The sequence below is a fragment of the Plectropomus leopardus genome, chromosome 10 (genome assembly GCF_026936395.1).
Source record: "Plectropomus leopardus strain MGB_pleo_1.0 chromosome 10, ASM2693639v1, whole genome shotgun sequence".
Lineage (NCBI taxonomy): Eukaryota > Metazoa > Chordata > Actinopteri > Perciformes > Serranidae > Plectropomus > Plectropomus leopardus.
In genome coordinates this window covers 14,675,214-14,691,489 of record NC_142185.1, presented here as the reverse complement: position 1 = coordinate 14,691,489, position 16,276 = coordinate 14,675,214, and the positions used below count along the sequence as shown (strand labels likewise).

General features: G+C 39.8%; 1 protein-coding gene across 1 annotated transcript in view; it reads left to right on the top strand.

Annotated features, from left to right (window-relative positions):
• edar (ectodysplasin A receptor) overlaps positions 1 to 11,506 on the top strand; it is a 42,600-nt gene extending 31,094 nt beyond the window's left edge. The window contains exons 9-12 of the mRNA XM_042495136.2: positions 3,258 to 3,330; positions 6,872 to 7,196; positions 7,305 to 7,368; positions 8,502 to 11,506. Coding sequence (XP_042351070.2) covers positions 3,258 to 3,330; positions 6,872 to 7,196; positions 7,305 to 7,368; positions 8,502 to 8,887 — 848 coding nt within the window. The 3' untranslated portion in view covers positions 8,888 to 11,506. The remainder of the gene's footprint in view (positions 1 to 3,257; positions 3,331 to 6,871; positions 7,197 to 7,304; positions 7,369 to 8,501) is intronic.
• The last annotated feature ends 4,770 nt before the right edge of the window (positions 11,507 to 16,276 follow it).

Genomic DNA, 16,276 nt, shown 5'->3' with positions numbered 1-16,276 from the left:
CACACACACACACACTTAATAAAGAATGAGCTCAAGCACATAAGCTTCTTAATGACTTCCTGTTTAATGTCTCTCACGAACTGACTTATCTCCCATCTGTATTCTATAATTAGGAGTCTTGTTTACATGCACGCTAGTATCCTTATTTTAATTGTATACCTAATATGATGTTTACACGAAACATGACTAATTTTGTTACTTATATCCTTGTATGCATGATTCTAACATTATTCACATTTTTGGCCATATGCATGGCCACCGGAATAAGGACTTTGATCCAAGTTTATGCAAAAAAGTTATTATTAAAATGCACATAAATGTAATGCAACAAAAATCTATTTAATAACTAACATAGTTAGCCGGTGAGGGGCTCATTGAATACATATTAAAATTTACCATACAAATAATTTATTTTTTTGCATTCTCAAATCAAGGGTGGGCAGTAAAAGCCAACACGACTTGACAATAAAAGTAGCTGTTGTTACTGTGTAATTTACTTATTGAGAGCATATGGACTACAAACTGTCAGATATTTCCTTTGTTATTCAAAAAGTTAAAAGATAAAATGCAGAAACAAAGTAAAGCATGGACATACAATAATGTTGTGACTGTTTATGAGCAGACCATCTGTCCTTTCCTCCCTAACATTCTCAGTGCCTTCATATCTGTAAAAAAAAAAACAAACAACAACAGGCCAACGGTCACAAAATGATCATTTCCATGTTTCCACAAACGTCTCCTGCATGTTGCTCACAGTTCCCAAAAGAGAGCCCTGAACTTCAACTACTTGAAAACACACTCCAAACTGTACAAAGACACACAAAGCACCATAATTATAGTAAGAAAACAAACTACATATACATATATAAATTACTCGAAAATGTTCACTCTGACACAGCACACGACTGACTTAAGATCTACTTTAAGATCAGATACCACCCAGCGGTGATTACAGTATTAGAGTATTTATTTATAATATTTATTCAGGTAACTGTATGTCTGGCTTATTCTATTAGCTTTAACACTATTATCTAAAGTACTGTTTCTCTTTAACTACCCCTGGGGGTACATGAGATTTTTAAAAAAATGTATTTTAAAAAACTGCAGACATGAATAACTTCTAAAAAATAAATATATCATAAAAAGTTAAGTAAAAATATAAATCTAAGTTCACATACAGAATTTTATACTTCATATTCAATTTCAATATCTTTAAAAAACCCAGACTCTCCGCACACTAGGATCGTTTGACCCACCCTGTCAAATGCCATCACCCGTCAATCAATTACTTGCCGCCATCAAGACAGACCAATGTAGTCGTGGCTGATGCGTTGCAGAAATGCTGCTGAAAACACATAAACACAAGTGACAAAGAAGGCGAAACCATAATCGACGAAATATTGTCAGTATGCAGAAGATTATGTTTTAATGGGATTTACATCCACGAGTTGCAGCCCACCCAGGGCATTGTGTTTTTTTTGTGGGGAGAAATTAGCTAACAGTAGCATGAAGCCAGCACATCTGCAGCAGCATCTCACCAGAAAACATGGATGTCATTTTGGAAAGCCACTGGAGCTTTTTTTAAGAGGAAACTTTCTGACTTCAAACCATCACATGACACGATGCGAAAGGTCTCCACAACACCAGCCAAAGCCCTGGAGGCCTCTTATGCAGTGTCTTTGCTAGTAGCTAAAGCCAAAAAAAACAATCACCATAGTTGAAGACCTGCTACTTCCAGCCGCTGTTGTATTGGCTGAGAATATGCTGGACAGGGGGTACTTGGCTGAAAAAATATTTCAGAGGGGGTACATTACAGAAAAAAGTTTGAGACCCACTAATCTTAAGGACAATTTTACATTCACAAATGTATTCTCCTACACTTTCCTGTAGTGTTCTGGGTTCAGAAAATATATTGTTTTGAAGCTGTAAATTGCGACAATGTCAAACAGAAAAAAAGGGTTTCCTTTAGAATTGTACTTTGGGGAGAAGAGTCTCTGTAGTCGCAAGTATGTATGTATTATGGGACGCTTCAAGTTAAGATATGTCCCACAACAACCAATGCGAGAATGATTAAGTCGAAATTAAATATGTAATCAAACAAACCAAATCCTATCTAAATGTTAATACTGTTGGTTCTCCATGGCAGTCCCATACGTATGAGCATATTTATGAAGCATGGAGGATAATATATGCAAATACAAGTGTGTACTTGTGTGTGTGTCTGTGTGTGTGCACTGTCAGACCTGCAGTATGATGAGTGCATCACGGTGGAATGTGACGCTTCCAAAGCTAAAGCCATACGTTGCTTTAGGCGCCATTTCTCCTGACAATGATGCTCTGTTCAATTTCACTCGCAGACTGACTGACTAACCACTTACATGTGGTGTGGATGCGAACTCACACACACACACACACACACACACACACTTGCTGTACCTGCGGCCACAAAAACATTATGTTGTACAACGAGGTAGTGGACTCAATAATGTAATCGCTAAAAAAAACATCATTAAGTAGTTAAAGTATGATTAAAAAATAAATGTCTGCTTTGTTACTCACTGTTTGGCTACAATGAGCGTGTGTGTGAGTGTGTGTGTGTGTGTGTGTGTGTGTGTGTGTGTGTGTGTGTGTGTGTGTGTGTGGGAGAGAAGCCCATTGCTCGGAGCTCAACCGGAGCTAGCTGTCACTCATGTAGACACTGAGTTAATAAGGCTGTGAGATGAAAGACACAGACGCTAAAATTCACACACACACACTTTCTAACATACACACACGCAGCATTTGTTCCACTTAGGTATTCACTCATTACGCTGTCTATCCCCATCAGTATCCAAGATGTTAGTGCAATTTAACATAATAGTCACTGTAATCATTTTATACATCACTTCAGCTGCAGTTCCTGTTTGAGCTATACATCTTTTTCGCCCTCAGGATCCTTTTGTCTTTAGGGTACTTTAGCTCATGCCAACATCTGTTAACAAAAGTAGGTTTGATCTTTAATTTGTATTAGTTTTAGAGCTTTAATTTTGCATTCATGCACAATATCCAAAAGGCAACCTCTGGGGTGGAAAAATAAACCAACGTGGAAGTGCCAAAAACTGCAGTTCCTTTAATGGCCACTTGAGGCTGGCCGAACTCCTTTAAGATTTATTCGTATTTGTACTGTTTTGACAACTGACTTCTCTCTACATTATCTGTATTTGTGAAAGGAACTTAAAGGGAAAAAAACCCTCTATATCCTCTTTTTTCTCTTTTAGACAATGTGGTGATCTACTCAGAGAAAGACGAGTTTGACAAACTAAAAGCTGCTCCTCAGAAGACGGTAAAAAGGTGAGAGACACATCCGATTCACAAACAACTTTACCTCATCGCTACTCTCTGGTTGAATGAACTAAGATCTGACAAACTGACATCAAGCATGTTATGAGATCAGCAATGCAGAGTTTACAAAACATGAAGGGCTAAGTTGTAGTAAAGGTTAACAAATCAAAAAAATGTCTCTTCTTTAGCTTGACCACTACTCATTTTTAATACATCCACTAAGGCCCCAAATTTTAGGCCCTATGCATAAGCAGTCTCTGTGGGCACTCTGCAGATTCTCTCTTGATCCATGCCTCTCTCCTGCACCATTCGAGATTTTCTTTGTTAAGTCAGTTTGCATTATTTCCCTTTAATTTCTTTCTTTCTTGGAACCGTGATTTTCCCTTTTTGTGGAAAGCTCTAGCTGCATTTTGTTTAGGGGTGGACTAAACCAATTTGCATGATACAGGGGTGAGAGGGGCCTCAGGAAGGTTCCTTTTTTTTTCCATCAGTTCAATAGTCCAACTGAATTTTTTTTCAGCCAATTTAATTTACTACTTAGTAATGGCACAAATTATTTCAAAATAAAACTGCAAACTTTTGATCCCAGGCTTTTCAAGGGCCCACCTCCCATTGGGGCCCTGCTTAATAAGTCACACTTTTCTCCCCACTACGACAGTGGTTGAGTTGTTTCTTATCACTAATACTCCAGATTGCTACATTATTTAGTGCTCTTAAAACCATCATAAGTGTATTTTTATTCACCAGCATTTTAATTTACAATAGAAAATGGTAAACTGGCTGTGTATGTATTTTTGTTATACTAACCTTAGGGTATGTGTGTCTATCCATGATAACTATATTTATGCTTATATATACTTACATAAACCAGTGTGTTCTTATCTATGAGTGTGCATTGTGTGTGTGTGTGTGTGTGTGTGTGTGTGTGTGTGTGTGTGTTTGCATTTGAATGTGGCGTCACAGAGGCTTCGCACAACAGAGAGGAGCTTTTATCATTTTTTCAGCATCTGCCGATAATTAGGCCACCACAGAACAAGTCACTGCAGTAGTAGCATCATTGCTGCTGGCCTGCTTTTTGCTGTGTCTACGTAAATGTGTGTATGCGTGTGTGTGTGTGTGTGTGTGTGTGTGTATAAGGCATGTAAAAAGCAAGTCGAGGTTTTTTTGTTTTATAATGAAGCAGAGTCATTATGTGGCTTTGGAGCAGGCAGAGAGGTGGGTTTGGGGGGCGGTGAGGTACTTTAGATGAGCCCTGAAGCCTAGCAAGCACTGAGAAGGGCAGAGGGGGTAGGTGTCAACACGGATAGGGGTATTTATTCGAGGCTTTGCCAAAAACCACCACCAGGTGAGAGCACGTTCTGGCAGACAACAAAAGAACATCAGTTTTCTCACCTTGGTCTTTCTGCATACATCTCACCATTCACGCGCAGACAAAGCTGCTTTATAGAAGCTAGGGGCAGAGGGAAATGTGTGAATACATGATAACAGACAGTATTGCACATGAACCTACAGTGAGCCATTGTGCTCCAATACTACTGTTGTTACTGCTATAGTGAACATGCTTAGATTAATACGCTGATCCAATAAATGGGAGGGGGTTACAAACACACACAGGCTCTCTCTCTCTCTCTCAAGCATCAATAGCAGTAAACAGTGTGGTATAGCAGCATGCCAGAGGATGTGCTAACTCACGGCTTTAGCTGCCAGAGTGGGTGTTAGATGTCCGGGAAACAATGCCATCTTGTGTGTGTGCGTTCAGGAGAAGAGCGTGGGACTGGGAAACAATGGCATTCTGTGAGCATCTCTGTCAACAAGGTGCTTTCGGGAGAAAATCCAGAGCAGACGTAGGGAGGAAGAGGACGGGTAATCAAATGATATTACATGGTATCATATTGTAAAATGCTGGGCTATTTCAGTCAATCACAGGAACAGCTTAGAAACACCAGCAGCTATGGCAACAACAACAGCATTCTTCTACAAGTTCATTTTCAATTGTCCGTTCAGTTTCTTTCAGTTTGCAAAGACACAAAGTCATCCTGTGTGCATTAAATGTCACTTACACCTTTTAATCATGTGATGCCACAGAAAAAGTGCGCATATTGCAGAATTATTCCGAGAGCGCATATGTGCATATGCATGGATATATCGAAGTGCAAAGCTGCAGAGTGTGAGTGGAGTGACAGTATAAGCGATTACTCTCAGATAGCTGAAACTAATGTAGTCTTATACAAAAAACCTGCAAGGAACCTCACCTTTATAAAGGTTTATTGCTTTATAGAGGTGTTTATCCAACTTTTATTGAGGTTGCTTACTGCTGAATTGTACTGTGTGAGACTCAAAGATGGTTCTAATTTGTAGCCTACTCTTGGTTATACAAATAGGGGGGACAAAACACAACTTTTTTTAACCGCCGTAGGACTTCTTAAGACTTAATAGAGTTTTGTGATTGTGACATAGTTTTAAAATGCTCATTTAGTTTATTATTACATCTGTATGGCAAATATGAAGCTATAGCTAACACCCATGTTGGTTTAACATAAATTGTTGAAACAGGTGGAGAGCTTGGCTCTGTCGAAAGGTAATAAAATCTGACAACCAGCTCCTCTAGAGTTCACCAAAGTCAAAGCGCGTGTTCAAAATAAAGTCCAGCACTCAAGAACCGTAAAACTACAATTTATTGTTTTAAGCCATCACGCTGACGATAGCCACAGCCAAAGGCATTGTTTTTTTGCTTTTTTGGGGTTTCCATATAGCCGTCCATTCCATTCTTATGAACATGATATCTAAAGAACGCTTTAAGGAACATTCTGTAAATCTGGCACAAATGTCCAATTGGACTCAACGATGAACCGATTTGAATTTGGTGGTCATAGGTAAAAGGTAAAGGTCATTGTGATTATTGTCTCATTCTCGTAAATGCAGTATCTCAAGAAAGCCTTTGGGGAAATTTCCTTAAATTCGGCACAAACATTCCCTCAAACTCAAGAATTAGCTGGTTAGAATTGGGCGTTTGAAGATCAAAGGTCAAGGTCACTGTCACCTCACAATTCATATGTGAATTATGTAAAAATTCCACACAAATGTCTAATAGTATAAAATGATGGAGTGAGGACATTTTACATCCAAAAGGTCAAAGGTCAGTTTCACTGTGGCAACATAATGTTTTGCAAAAACACTTTTCTGGCCAAAACGTCAAAACTCAAGAACAAAAAGGGAACATTTAAATACTAAATTGGTGGCAATAATCTTGGGTGCCCACCTTGACACCTGTGCTGATTGTAAAAATCTTCTGTGCTGCCAGGGAAATGTGTATGAAGCATTCACGTTTTCACAGACAAGGATGTAAACTGCAGCTTGACAGAGGCATACAACTGTGAGGCGGTTATTCTAATTCAACCTAAATTTTTGTTCAGACTAAGCAAACAAGATGCTACGAGCTAATGTCTAGGAGCTCTACCTTATCCTGGGAGACCATAGTGTTTCATGGGAAACCGATGAGTATGTGCACATGTAAACATATTCATATTCGTGTGTGTGTTTGTCTATGCAGTGAAAATGATGCGTCATCAGAGAATGAGCAGCTGTTAAGCCGTAGCATGGACAGCGATGAGGAGGCTGGGTCTGATAAGCAAGGATCAGCCGAAACCAACAACCCCAACCCGTGCCTTGTCAACCTGGGGAACAAGCCTGACCTCTGCCTGCTCTCACTGGGCCTCTTAGAGCGCGAACGTGCCTGCAACGCATCCCCCACCACTGCAGCCGGACAGGCCAACAACTTCCAGAGTCCCAACCACATCGCCAATGTTAACCACTTCGCCAACTCTAACCACATCAGCAGTGTAAATGCAGTCAACAACAACAATAAGACCCCGGGGGTAGGAAGCCGAGGCTTTTAATACATTAGTAGAGTAAAAAAGATTTGATTGTGAACAGATCCACAGATCAGTTTCATCTGGAAATCACATTCTGTTTTTTTCACACAGATTCTACAAAGTCGAAGGAAAAAGATCCTGGATCTGTATGCTAGAGCCTGCAATGTAACAGAGGGTAAGTCTCTGTTATACACATGCACATATGCATCTCACCAAGCCTAGATAATGAAGCATTCATTTCTGCCAATACTATGGGTGCCTAATACTTCTTTCCGCTTAAAAAAATGACTTATTTGTATAAACTGAGATGTGTCATTTTTAAGAAAATTGCTTTAGGAATTGAAACTGCTGCCAGAATAATCATAATAATCTTAATCATTACCTCACTTTACAGTACATTGATCCACAAGTTAACAAAATGCAGAATTGTTCACCATCTTAGTTTAGCATATTAGCATGCTAAAATTTGAAATTCAGCACTAAACAAAAGTGGCAGCTGAGTTTTGCAAGTATTTAGTCATTAATTAAGTATTGGACAAAAACACAGGAGGAATCATTGTTGGGATATCCTCTGGAAACCCTGAATATTGGTGACAAATTTCACTGCAATCCATCCAATACTAATCATGATTTTTCAGTCTGGACCAAAGTGGTGAACCTAACAACCGACAGACACTACCATCCTCTAGCCGTGCCACTAGCATAGCTAAAAACGCAATTAATGTAATGGTGTATGTTTGTGTAAGGGCTTATTTGTGCTCAATGTTAGACATGTATATTGGCATAGATGGAGCATTCTGTATGTACTCTGTGTTCATTTGATTCATATCTGTGCACTTTTTCTGAAGCTTTTGGATAGGGACAAAACAGAGTACTACCACCAGAAATCGCAAGGAGCAGTGTAGTGTAGTTCAAGTACGATACGTCCATAAGAGACAACAAAGACATTTAAAAAGCAGCTGAATGGAATGAATTGACAATTTTGTGAAAAAGAAAATTCTCTTTCCAAATGTTGCAATGTGTTTAACAGCCTCACAGATCACCACCATCTACAACACTGGCTTCTTTAATAGGTACATTATGATAGTCTCCTCCATCGTTGCCTCATTTGTCGTGTGTGAAACTTTTGGCTCTGACTTCTAGTGCCATCTATTGGCTGTATCTACGCTATCATAAAGGATGCATTGAAGTATGAGGGCAGTGACGATTACAATGTTCGAAACATATGAATGTATCTATTCTGGTATGTAGGGGAGTATAGAGGACCCTTAATACTCAGTCACTTCTAACACTCCTGTCACTCTCCAGGCCTGAGCCCCACAGAGCTTCCCTTCGACTGTCTGGAGAAGACCAGCCGCATGCTGAGCTCCTCCTACAGCAGCGAGGCGGCCGTGGTGAAGACGTGGAGGCACCTGGCCGAGAGCTTTGGGCTAAAGCGCGACGAGATCGGTGGCATGAGTGATGGCCTGCAGCTCTTTGAGAGAGTGAGCACGGCGGGCTACAGCATCCCTGACCTCCTGACAAGGCTGGTACAAATCGAGAGGCTGGACGCCGTTGAGTCGCTCTGCTCGGATGTGCTGGGCAGTGGTGAGATGGCGGCGGCTGCCGGTCGACAAGGCAACAGCAGTTTTCACAGCCAATTGGTCTGTTCATCCCCATGCCCATCTCCATCTCAGCGCTGTGCCAGCGTCTAAATATGTGGTGGAACAGAGACTTGAAAGATTTGGATGCCTTACAGTATACACGATGTAAGGACAGATACTGCAAAGGAGGACAGCCAATATATACAGTACACACCTTACCCCCTTCACATGAAGAATGTCAGCTGGAGCTCCCCATGTACAATCCTTTCTTTACTATCATGGGTTTTCTCTGTCAGGAAGCTAGTAATTTAAAATACTTCATACGGCCTTAATGCTCTTTCTAAAGTGCTTTAGAATTTGAGGAAGACAAAACTCAAACACCAAAGATTATTCTCTGGTTTGTTACTTCAGATTTTGTTCTCTTCTGAAAGGATAAAATAATCAATATTAGTTATTTACATTAGATTTTTGTCTTCCTGAAATGCATTTTGCCTTTTTGGCAAAAAATGCTAGATTAATTTGCGCTGGACGCATTTTTGAGAAAAATGTTCAGTTCAAAAACATAATATGTGTTGTGTGCTGATCTGAATGGGCACTGAGCAGCTCCACTGCAGCAGTACTAGTTAAGTGCCTGTCTTGTAGGCACACCGGCACAACATTAAGTGAGATGAAGAAGGGTTCTTAGTTGTCCTCTCACTGATGCCTCTGATCAGGGCCAAATTCTTACGTTTAATCCCAGAGCTGATGCAACTGGATGTTTGTGTCCGTACTGAGAAAGCAACCTTATTTAACTGCAGTATCACTTAACATTCATAACTGTAACTGCGCCCTTTGGCTGTGCTGTCATCATGCAGGAAAGACAGCAGATATGAGCTCCCTACTTAAAATGCAATCATTATGCCCAGCTGGAAATACTAAAACATCAAACAGATCAGCTTTCATCTGGTAAATTTTGCTGAAGAACTTTGGGCTTTTGGTGACAATCTGTGTCTCTTACTGATTCGCCACCAGTCAGAAGCGTACACACAACATTACAGAACAGTATTTTCTAAAGACACTATGTCACTATTTTTAACTGAACGTTTTTTTAATGTCAATTTCAGCTTGATTCTGTGATGTTTCCTTGAAAACACCAACTCAGCTCTGTTGATTTGAATATTGTGTGTGTTTAAAGTATGGAAACACTGATCACAAGCAAATAACATTACAGGAAATTCAATCAAATATTTATATAAAAACACAGCAAATGGAAAAATTTACTTTTTAGAACTATTTTAGTGTTAATTCCATACAGTGCATGGATACAGCATTACTCTGCTGCTAATTTTCTGCCGAAATCCACATCCACGTTCTGCAACTTTAACACACAGACCTGCATACTCTCTTACTGCAACTACTTCCTCAGCGGTGACCCAGTCTGTGACCCCCCTCATAATCCCCCCCCATTACCCTTTTACCCCAATGCTGCGGTCTAGTGCTGCCGCCAGCCCTAATTATTTGGCGTGTGGCTCCCCGGGCCTCTAATAGGCTGAAGTGTTGTGGTTTACAGAGCGGGTGCAAAGTGCCTGTGATTTCCAGCACCCAATTAAGCATTTAGGGCCACTTAACGACTGAAAGCCCAGTGGAAATCTGTAAAAAACCCTGCATTAAAAAGAGGGATGCCACGGCAGAGGTATGACTAAATGCCCCCGAGGTTGCTGCACTGTGAACAGTGCAAGAATGCAGCCGGTCGTGGTGGAAGCAGCTCTACGGTCGTCCCTTAATGTCTGACCTTACTCAGCTTTTGTGGTCGGCTCAGTCATGCTCAGACAGGATTTAAGCTCCCCTCTCCCCTATGGGACCAATATGGCAAATGAGAACAATATGCAGCTGTGTGGGTCGTCCATCTCTGAAAAGCAGCTGAAGTCAGTTACGTGCTGTATCTAGCAAGGCTTAGGGTGGCTCTGAGAAGCATCACCTTAAACTCTGTGATGGCGGGGCATTAATGCTTATTTTAGCTCAACTAAAAAGTGATGATGTAAACAGGTGAGATGCTATAGGTCACCGTCCTGCTTTTCTCTAGCAGTTTAAGCTTGAAAACTCAGCAGTGAGCCCTAAATTTACCAATATTCTATGCCAAGACTTACTTTGATCTCACTTCTCAGGAATAGGACTGATCTTTATCTGAAGTCTGATGCTGTCAGCGTAATGCCCCATGACAGCTCTGCACAAAATCAAACACATCACCCACTGCCAAGTTCTTTCTCTATTGCTTTTTTGTTCATATTTTTCATTGCAAACTCTGGGGCTGGACTCCAGTACTTAAATTAATTAATGTGCATGTTTATCAAGCATGTATTTAGATCTTTTATGCTGAAATATCTCCTGTCAATGCAAACAAAAAAGCTCACATTTCAATATACTGCCTTCTAAGAGCAGGGCTGTCTTCGTGAAATCCAATTCAAAACAGGTTTGACTAGTTGTTTTTATGATGTTTTGTATTTCTGTAAATAATGTAATTGGTGGATTGAACTGAAATGAAATGGACCCAAGCCCTGATTTCAAAACAGGCAAAATCTTGTCTGATATGTATTATGCTGATGCCAAACATGGATTACTTACCTCAGTAGCACATACAGTATAGTAGAACATATAGAAACACACACAAATTCATCACAGAACCAAAGTATAACTGTATATATAACTTATTATTGTACATAATGTATACATCAATAAAAATGTATGGCAAAATGGCTTTGTATCTGGATTTTATTATGTAATAACTGATTTATAGTATAAAATTTAGCATAAAATCTTTTTCATGACAGTTTATTGTGGTCGACATCTGATGAAATTAATTTTGTTTGAAATAAGTGACTTTGCTGCTTTACAGGTGTTTTGTACATTTTGTGCTAGTATGCAATATCCTAACAAGACCAAGTGTTTACATCCATGTGTCAGTGTTTCCAGGTCTTCCACATCTGTGCTCTTAGCGTCTCTACACTGTCACTGCAGTCAGGGAATGACTGTAACGGCAGTTCCTACCTTTATATAGTGTAGTTGTAATAGCACAACTTCATGGAAGTCCTGACTTCTCATTTAAAGGAACATTTTCTGAATATGGACTGTGTGCCTTTCTTTGTGCATTGAGCATTTTGATACCACTGTATTTATATACCAACTATACCTGTATTATAATTATAACAAAAAGTATGGAAATCTGGCTTTTTACAATATGGGACCTTTAAGTTTTTCACGTTCACCATCTTAGTTCATCCTGGTAACAAGCTAACCTTTACTATTTAGGACAAAACACAAAGGAGCATGTCATTAATTTTGCAGGTTTTTGGTCATAAGCTACAGTTCTGGACAAATAAACTACTCTGTCTGTGTTTAACCTTTTTTATTTATTTAATTTTTTTAAAGATAATTTTAAGAACTTTTTGCTTTCATTGTAGTACAGCTGGAGAGAGACAGGAATGAGGGAAGAGAGAGCGGTAATGACATGTAGCAAAGAGCTGCAGGTAGGAATAGAAACCAGGCTGCTGCAAAGGCCACTGCTTATATGGGGCGCACTCTCTACCAAGTGAGCTAGAGGTCACCCTGCCTGTGCCAAACTTAATGGCACTCCAGCCAATAGTTGCTGATACATTTCAGTCAAAGCCACAGATGTCAACCTCATGTTGGCACTAGAGGAAAAATCAGGGAGTCGACGAAGTCTGTACGATTCCCACTCTGGGGATGATAAATACGTATCTGTTAAAAGTTTCATGGCAATCCATCCAAAAGTTGTTTTCATATTTAAGTCTGGACCAAAGTATTGGACCAACCAAGTGTGTCATCCGCAGAGCCACAACTGGTGTACAAATATGTGTGAACTGATGAGTAAATGAGAGGCAAATGGTGAAACGCTTTGTTGGGTAAGCAGATTTGCATTTAGCAAAGCTATGACCTGCCCTTCTCTCCCTCTGATTGGCTAGTGCAAAATGTTAATTATGCCAGTACAAAAAATACATTTTCACATGATAACTCAAAAAATATTTTTGCAATGTATATGCAAAGTATAAAATGATATAACGGAACAAATAAAAAGGTAGACATGATTACATATTTCACATTTTGAAATGAGCCACATATGTCCGGTCAGAAGTGAATAACACTGACATACAGTGTAATAAATTATCCTACGTGGTCTATCCCAGATTGTTGTTTGGCGGCGATCACAGCAGATGCCACAGGGTCTGTTAATGGCTTCGAGACACCAAATGGAAAATCGCTAATCACAACATTTTCCAGTTCATTCAACACTCCCAACAGTTAATTACAGATCATTAAATCTGACATATTAACTAGATGGTTCATCAAACAAGAGATGATTTCATTGGAAAAAGACTGTGGGACAAGATTAGTATACTATAACTTCACTTGGGTATGAGTTCTCACCCTACCTTTATCTCTGCAAGTGGCTTTGCTACTGCGAAGCGACAAAGGGCTCGGGAAGCCAAACTACACCTCTCTTTTAAATTACAGACAATAATTTATTGATTTTATGGCATTTTTTTTATTTGGTAGGTTCTACATGAGATTTCTTTATTCTGATTTACTGTTACCAAATTATGAAGACTAATACAAAACTTTGGCAAACTATTTTCTAGATACTTCTGGTTCAAATATCAGAGGGTTATTAAATGATGCAACCTGGCCTGCACCAAGACAAAACAGTTCTCTCAACCTGGTGGAATTTAGTTTTAGACAGCACTGAAGTAAAACCTTCTGCTGCAACCACTATCTTTTTAAAGACTTTTCCTCCACCAACAAGTAATAAGCTGCTCCAGCGGCAGCTGTCACCTCTGCACATTTCTCTGTCATGGGGCTCTCATTGTGTAGATGTGTATTTTTGCCAGGATTCCCATGGACTTAGCTAAACGTGTGTATGTGCTGGCTGTAGATCTTAAGTCTGGTTCATAGCAGGTCTGTCTGGCAGTGGAAATGCCAGCGATGCTGCTCTGGGGCATCAGGGCAGCACTGAGGTCTTTCTCTCATCGTGTTTCAAAATTGCCTACAAATAATCCATCTCCACTGAAGAGCCTTTTAGTCTGATAACAAAAACACATTGAGCGAGTACACATGTGTGCAGAAATGTGTGTTTTTGTGTCTCCAGGGTCTGTTTTTGTGTCTAAAGCACTTGGCTTGACTTTAAATGAAGAGGATGATCCACTTCAGGGCAGGGAGTGCCAACCATGAGATGAATTAAACCTCTGCCAGTCAGTAACACCTTCACCCTCAACACAACACAACTGCATGCCCACACTCATCCCCATCAGTCACCTGCACACACTTCAAACAGCAGAAGGACAAGTACTCTCCAGACCTCAGTCAGGTGTTTGGATCGGAACATGTGTCTGTCTGGAGTACAGGATGATCTGTCTTTGCACTCTTGATAATTAAATTGCTTTCAACAGCAGCACAGTTTGCAACCAATATTTTCTTCTTTATCTATAAAAAATAATGTCAACGTGTTTTAACATACAGCATCTGTCAGCACTACACCGTGCGTTTATATGAAATATGAAGACAACCAGTCAGCTGTGAGCGGTCATTTTTTTTCAACAACTAAAAAAAACCACCTGGGAAACATTCTGAGGACTGGCACAGACACTGACAGTGTGTTTAGCTGCATTTTGCTGTGAATAAAAGTTAAGTGAAATTTATTTGTATAGCGCCTTTAAAATCAACCCATGTTAAAGTGTTTGAGAGTTTTAACCCCCCCCCCCAAAAACCGCCATATCAGAACGATTCAAATGCTATTCAAATGCGTAAAATTATGTTGTTAGCTTTAAGACTCAAAAGAAGCGACAGATTTAACAGGGTGGGGGGACTGGGGGTGCTGTTCCACAGTCTAGGTACTGCAACAGCAGAAGCGCGGTCACTCCTGAGCTGAAATTTAGATCCCCGGATAGCCAGGTGCCCAAAGTCAGCTGGGTGATGGTTGGAGTGTGTAAGTATATGTTTCAGTGTTCATGTTTAAGAGACAAGATATATTGCTACATATGGAGTGTGTAAGCATATGATTTAGTGTTCATGTTTACTCAGCAGTGAGAGTGGGAGCATGACATGAAGAGAGCTTGAGATATGGAGATGTGTTGAATGCATGGGGTCAAAAGGGAATGGATGTGTGGTGCCTATAACTTTGTTCAACAGGACACCTAGATGGGAAAAACAATTCCTAATAAGGGATTGTCCTTGAGGTTGGCCAATACAAAGATGGTACCATGCTGAAAGGGGGGCCAGATAACGAGGGGAGCCAACCAGAAGATGATTCTACCTTCATTCACATTTCCTCATTGTAATAGTATAAAAGACTGGATCAGGGAAAGACAGGTTGTCAGAATGCAGGCTGACTTGCTGATGTTGTCGGCTAGGGAGAGGCATTTCTGATCCAGAGCTCTGTAACTGCTTACTGCTTGCTGTTTGAAAAGATTCACTAAAGGTTCGAACTTATAATTCTAAATACTGTGTGGACATTCACTCATTTGCTGTTTATTGAGTTGCCTTTAAGAATTCTGAACATAGCGCTCACCCTGTGAGGGTGAGAGTTTTTTTCTATTTGCAGCAATCGAGAGAAAAACTCCTTCAGTGACCTGGAAGGTAGAATGAGGGGTTGGAAGGACAGCAATATAGGATGGGAGCGGCTCATTTAGGTCTATATAGACAAACAGGACAACCTTAAAATGAAATGACAGGCATACTGACAGACAGCAAACATTAACAATATAAAAGTAACGCACACCAAGGGTTATAGCGAGGTGCTGATCACTGTTTGTAAACTTGATTATAGAAAATCAGCGTTGCACACTGTGGCTCCAAATTTTATTTTGCAGTCCTCAGGACTTCTTTAAGATCAGCAATTAAATTTTCTATAATAAAGACAAAAAAAACAGACATAAGTGGTATCAATCCTCTACTCGAACCATCAGCAAGAAAGCAAAAAAGCGTATGTCCTAAAATGTCAACCTCTCTTGCAGAGGTTCAAACAGAAGGGAATTCTCCCAAAATGCTGAACAATTCCTTTAACAGTAATACTTGACGATGCAATTATCCAGAGAAAGGAATCGCTTATTGTTTTGCAAGTCACTAACAAGTCTCAAGTCTTTGTACTTAAGTGCCAGTTCAAGTCCCAGTCCTAAATAATGGGTAATAATGTATTACATTTGCAAAAATCATGAATGCTTTTCAGTTAGTTTTTTTTTTTTTTTTAAATGAGTTTGTTGGAAGTTGTTGAGCCACTGTCTTTTTCAACCTGCACACTTTGTATACTGTAATTTGTTTTTGCTTTGACTAGCGCATAGGTTTAGTATGCTAATTAAATTATCTTTGGTATAATTTTGACTTGCTGGGAATCAATTGAGTAATTGTTAGTTGATTCAGGAAATTAAAAAGAATTCATTAATTTGTGGCACACCTTTGAAGCAGCATTATCTTTCTTATCTTTGGGCTTTGAGGAAGGTAACAAGTGTTCAC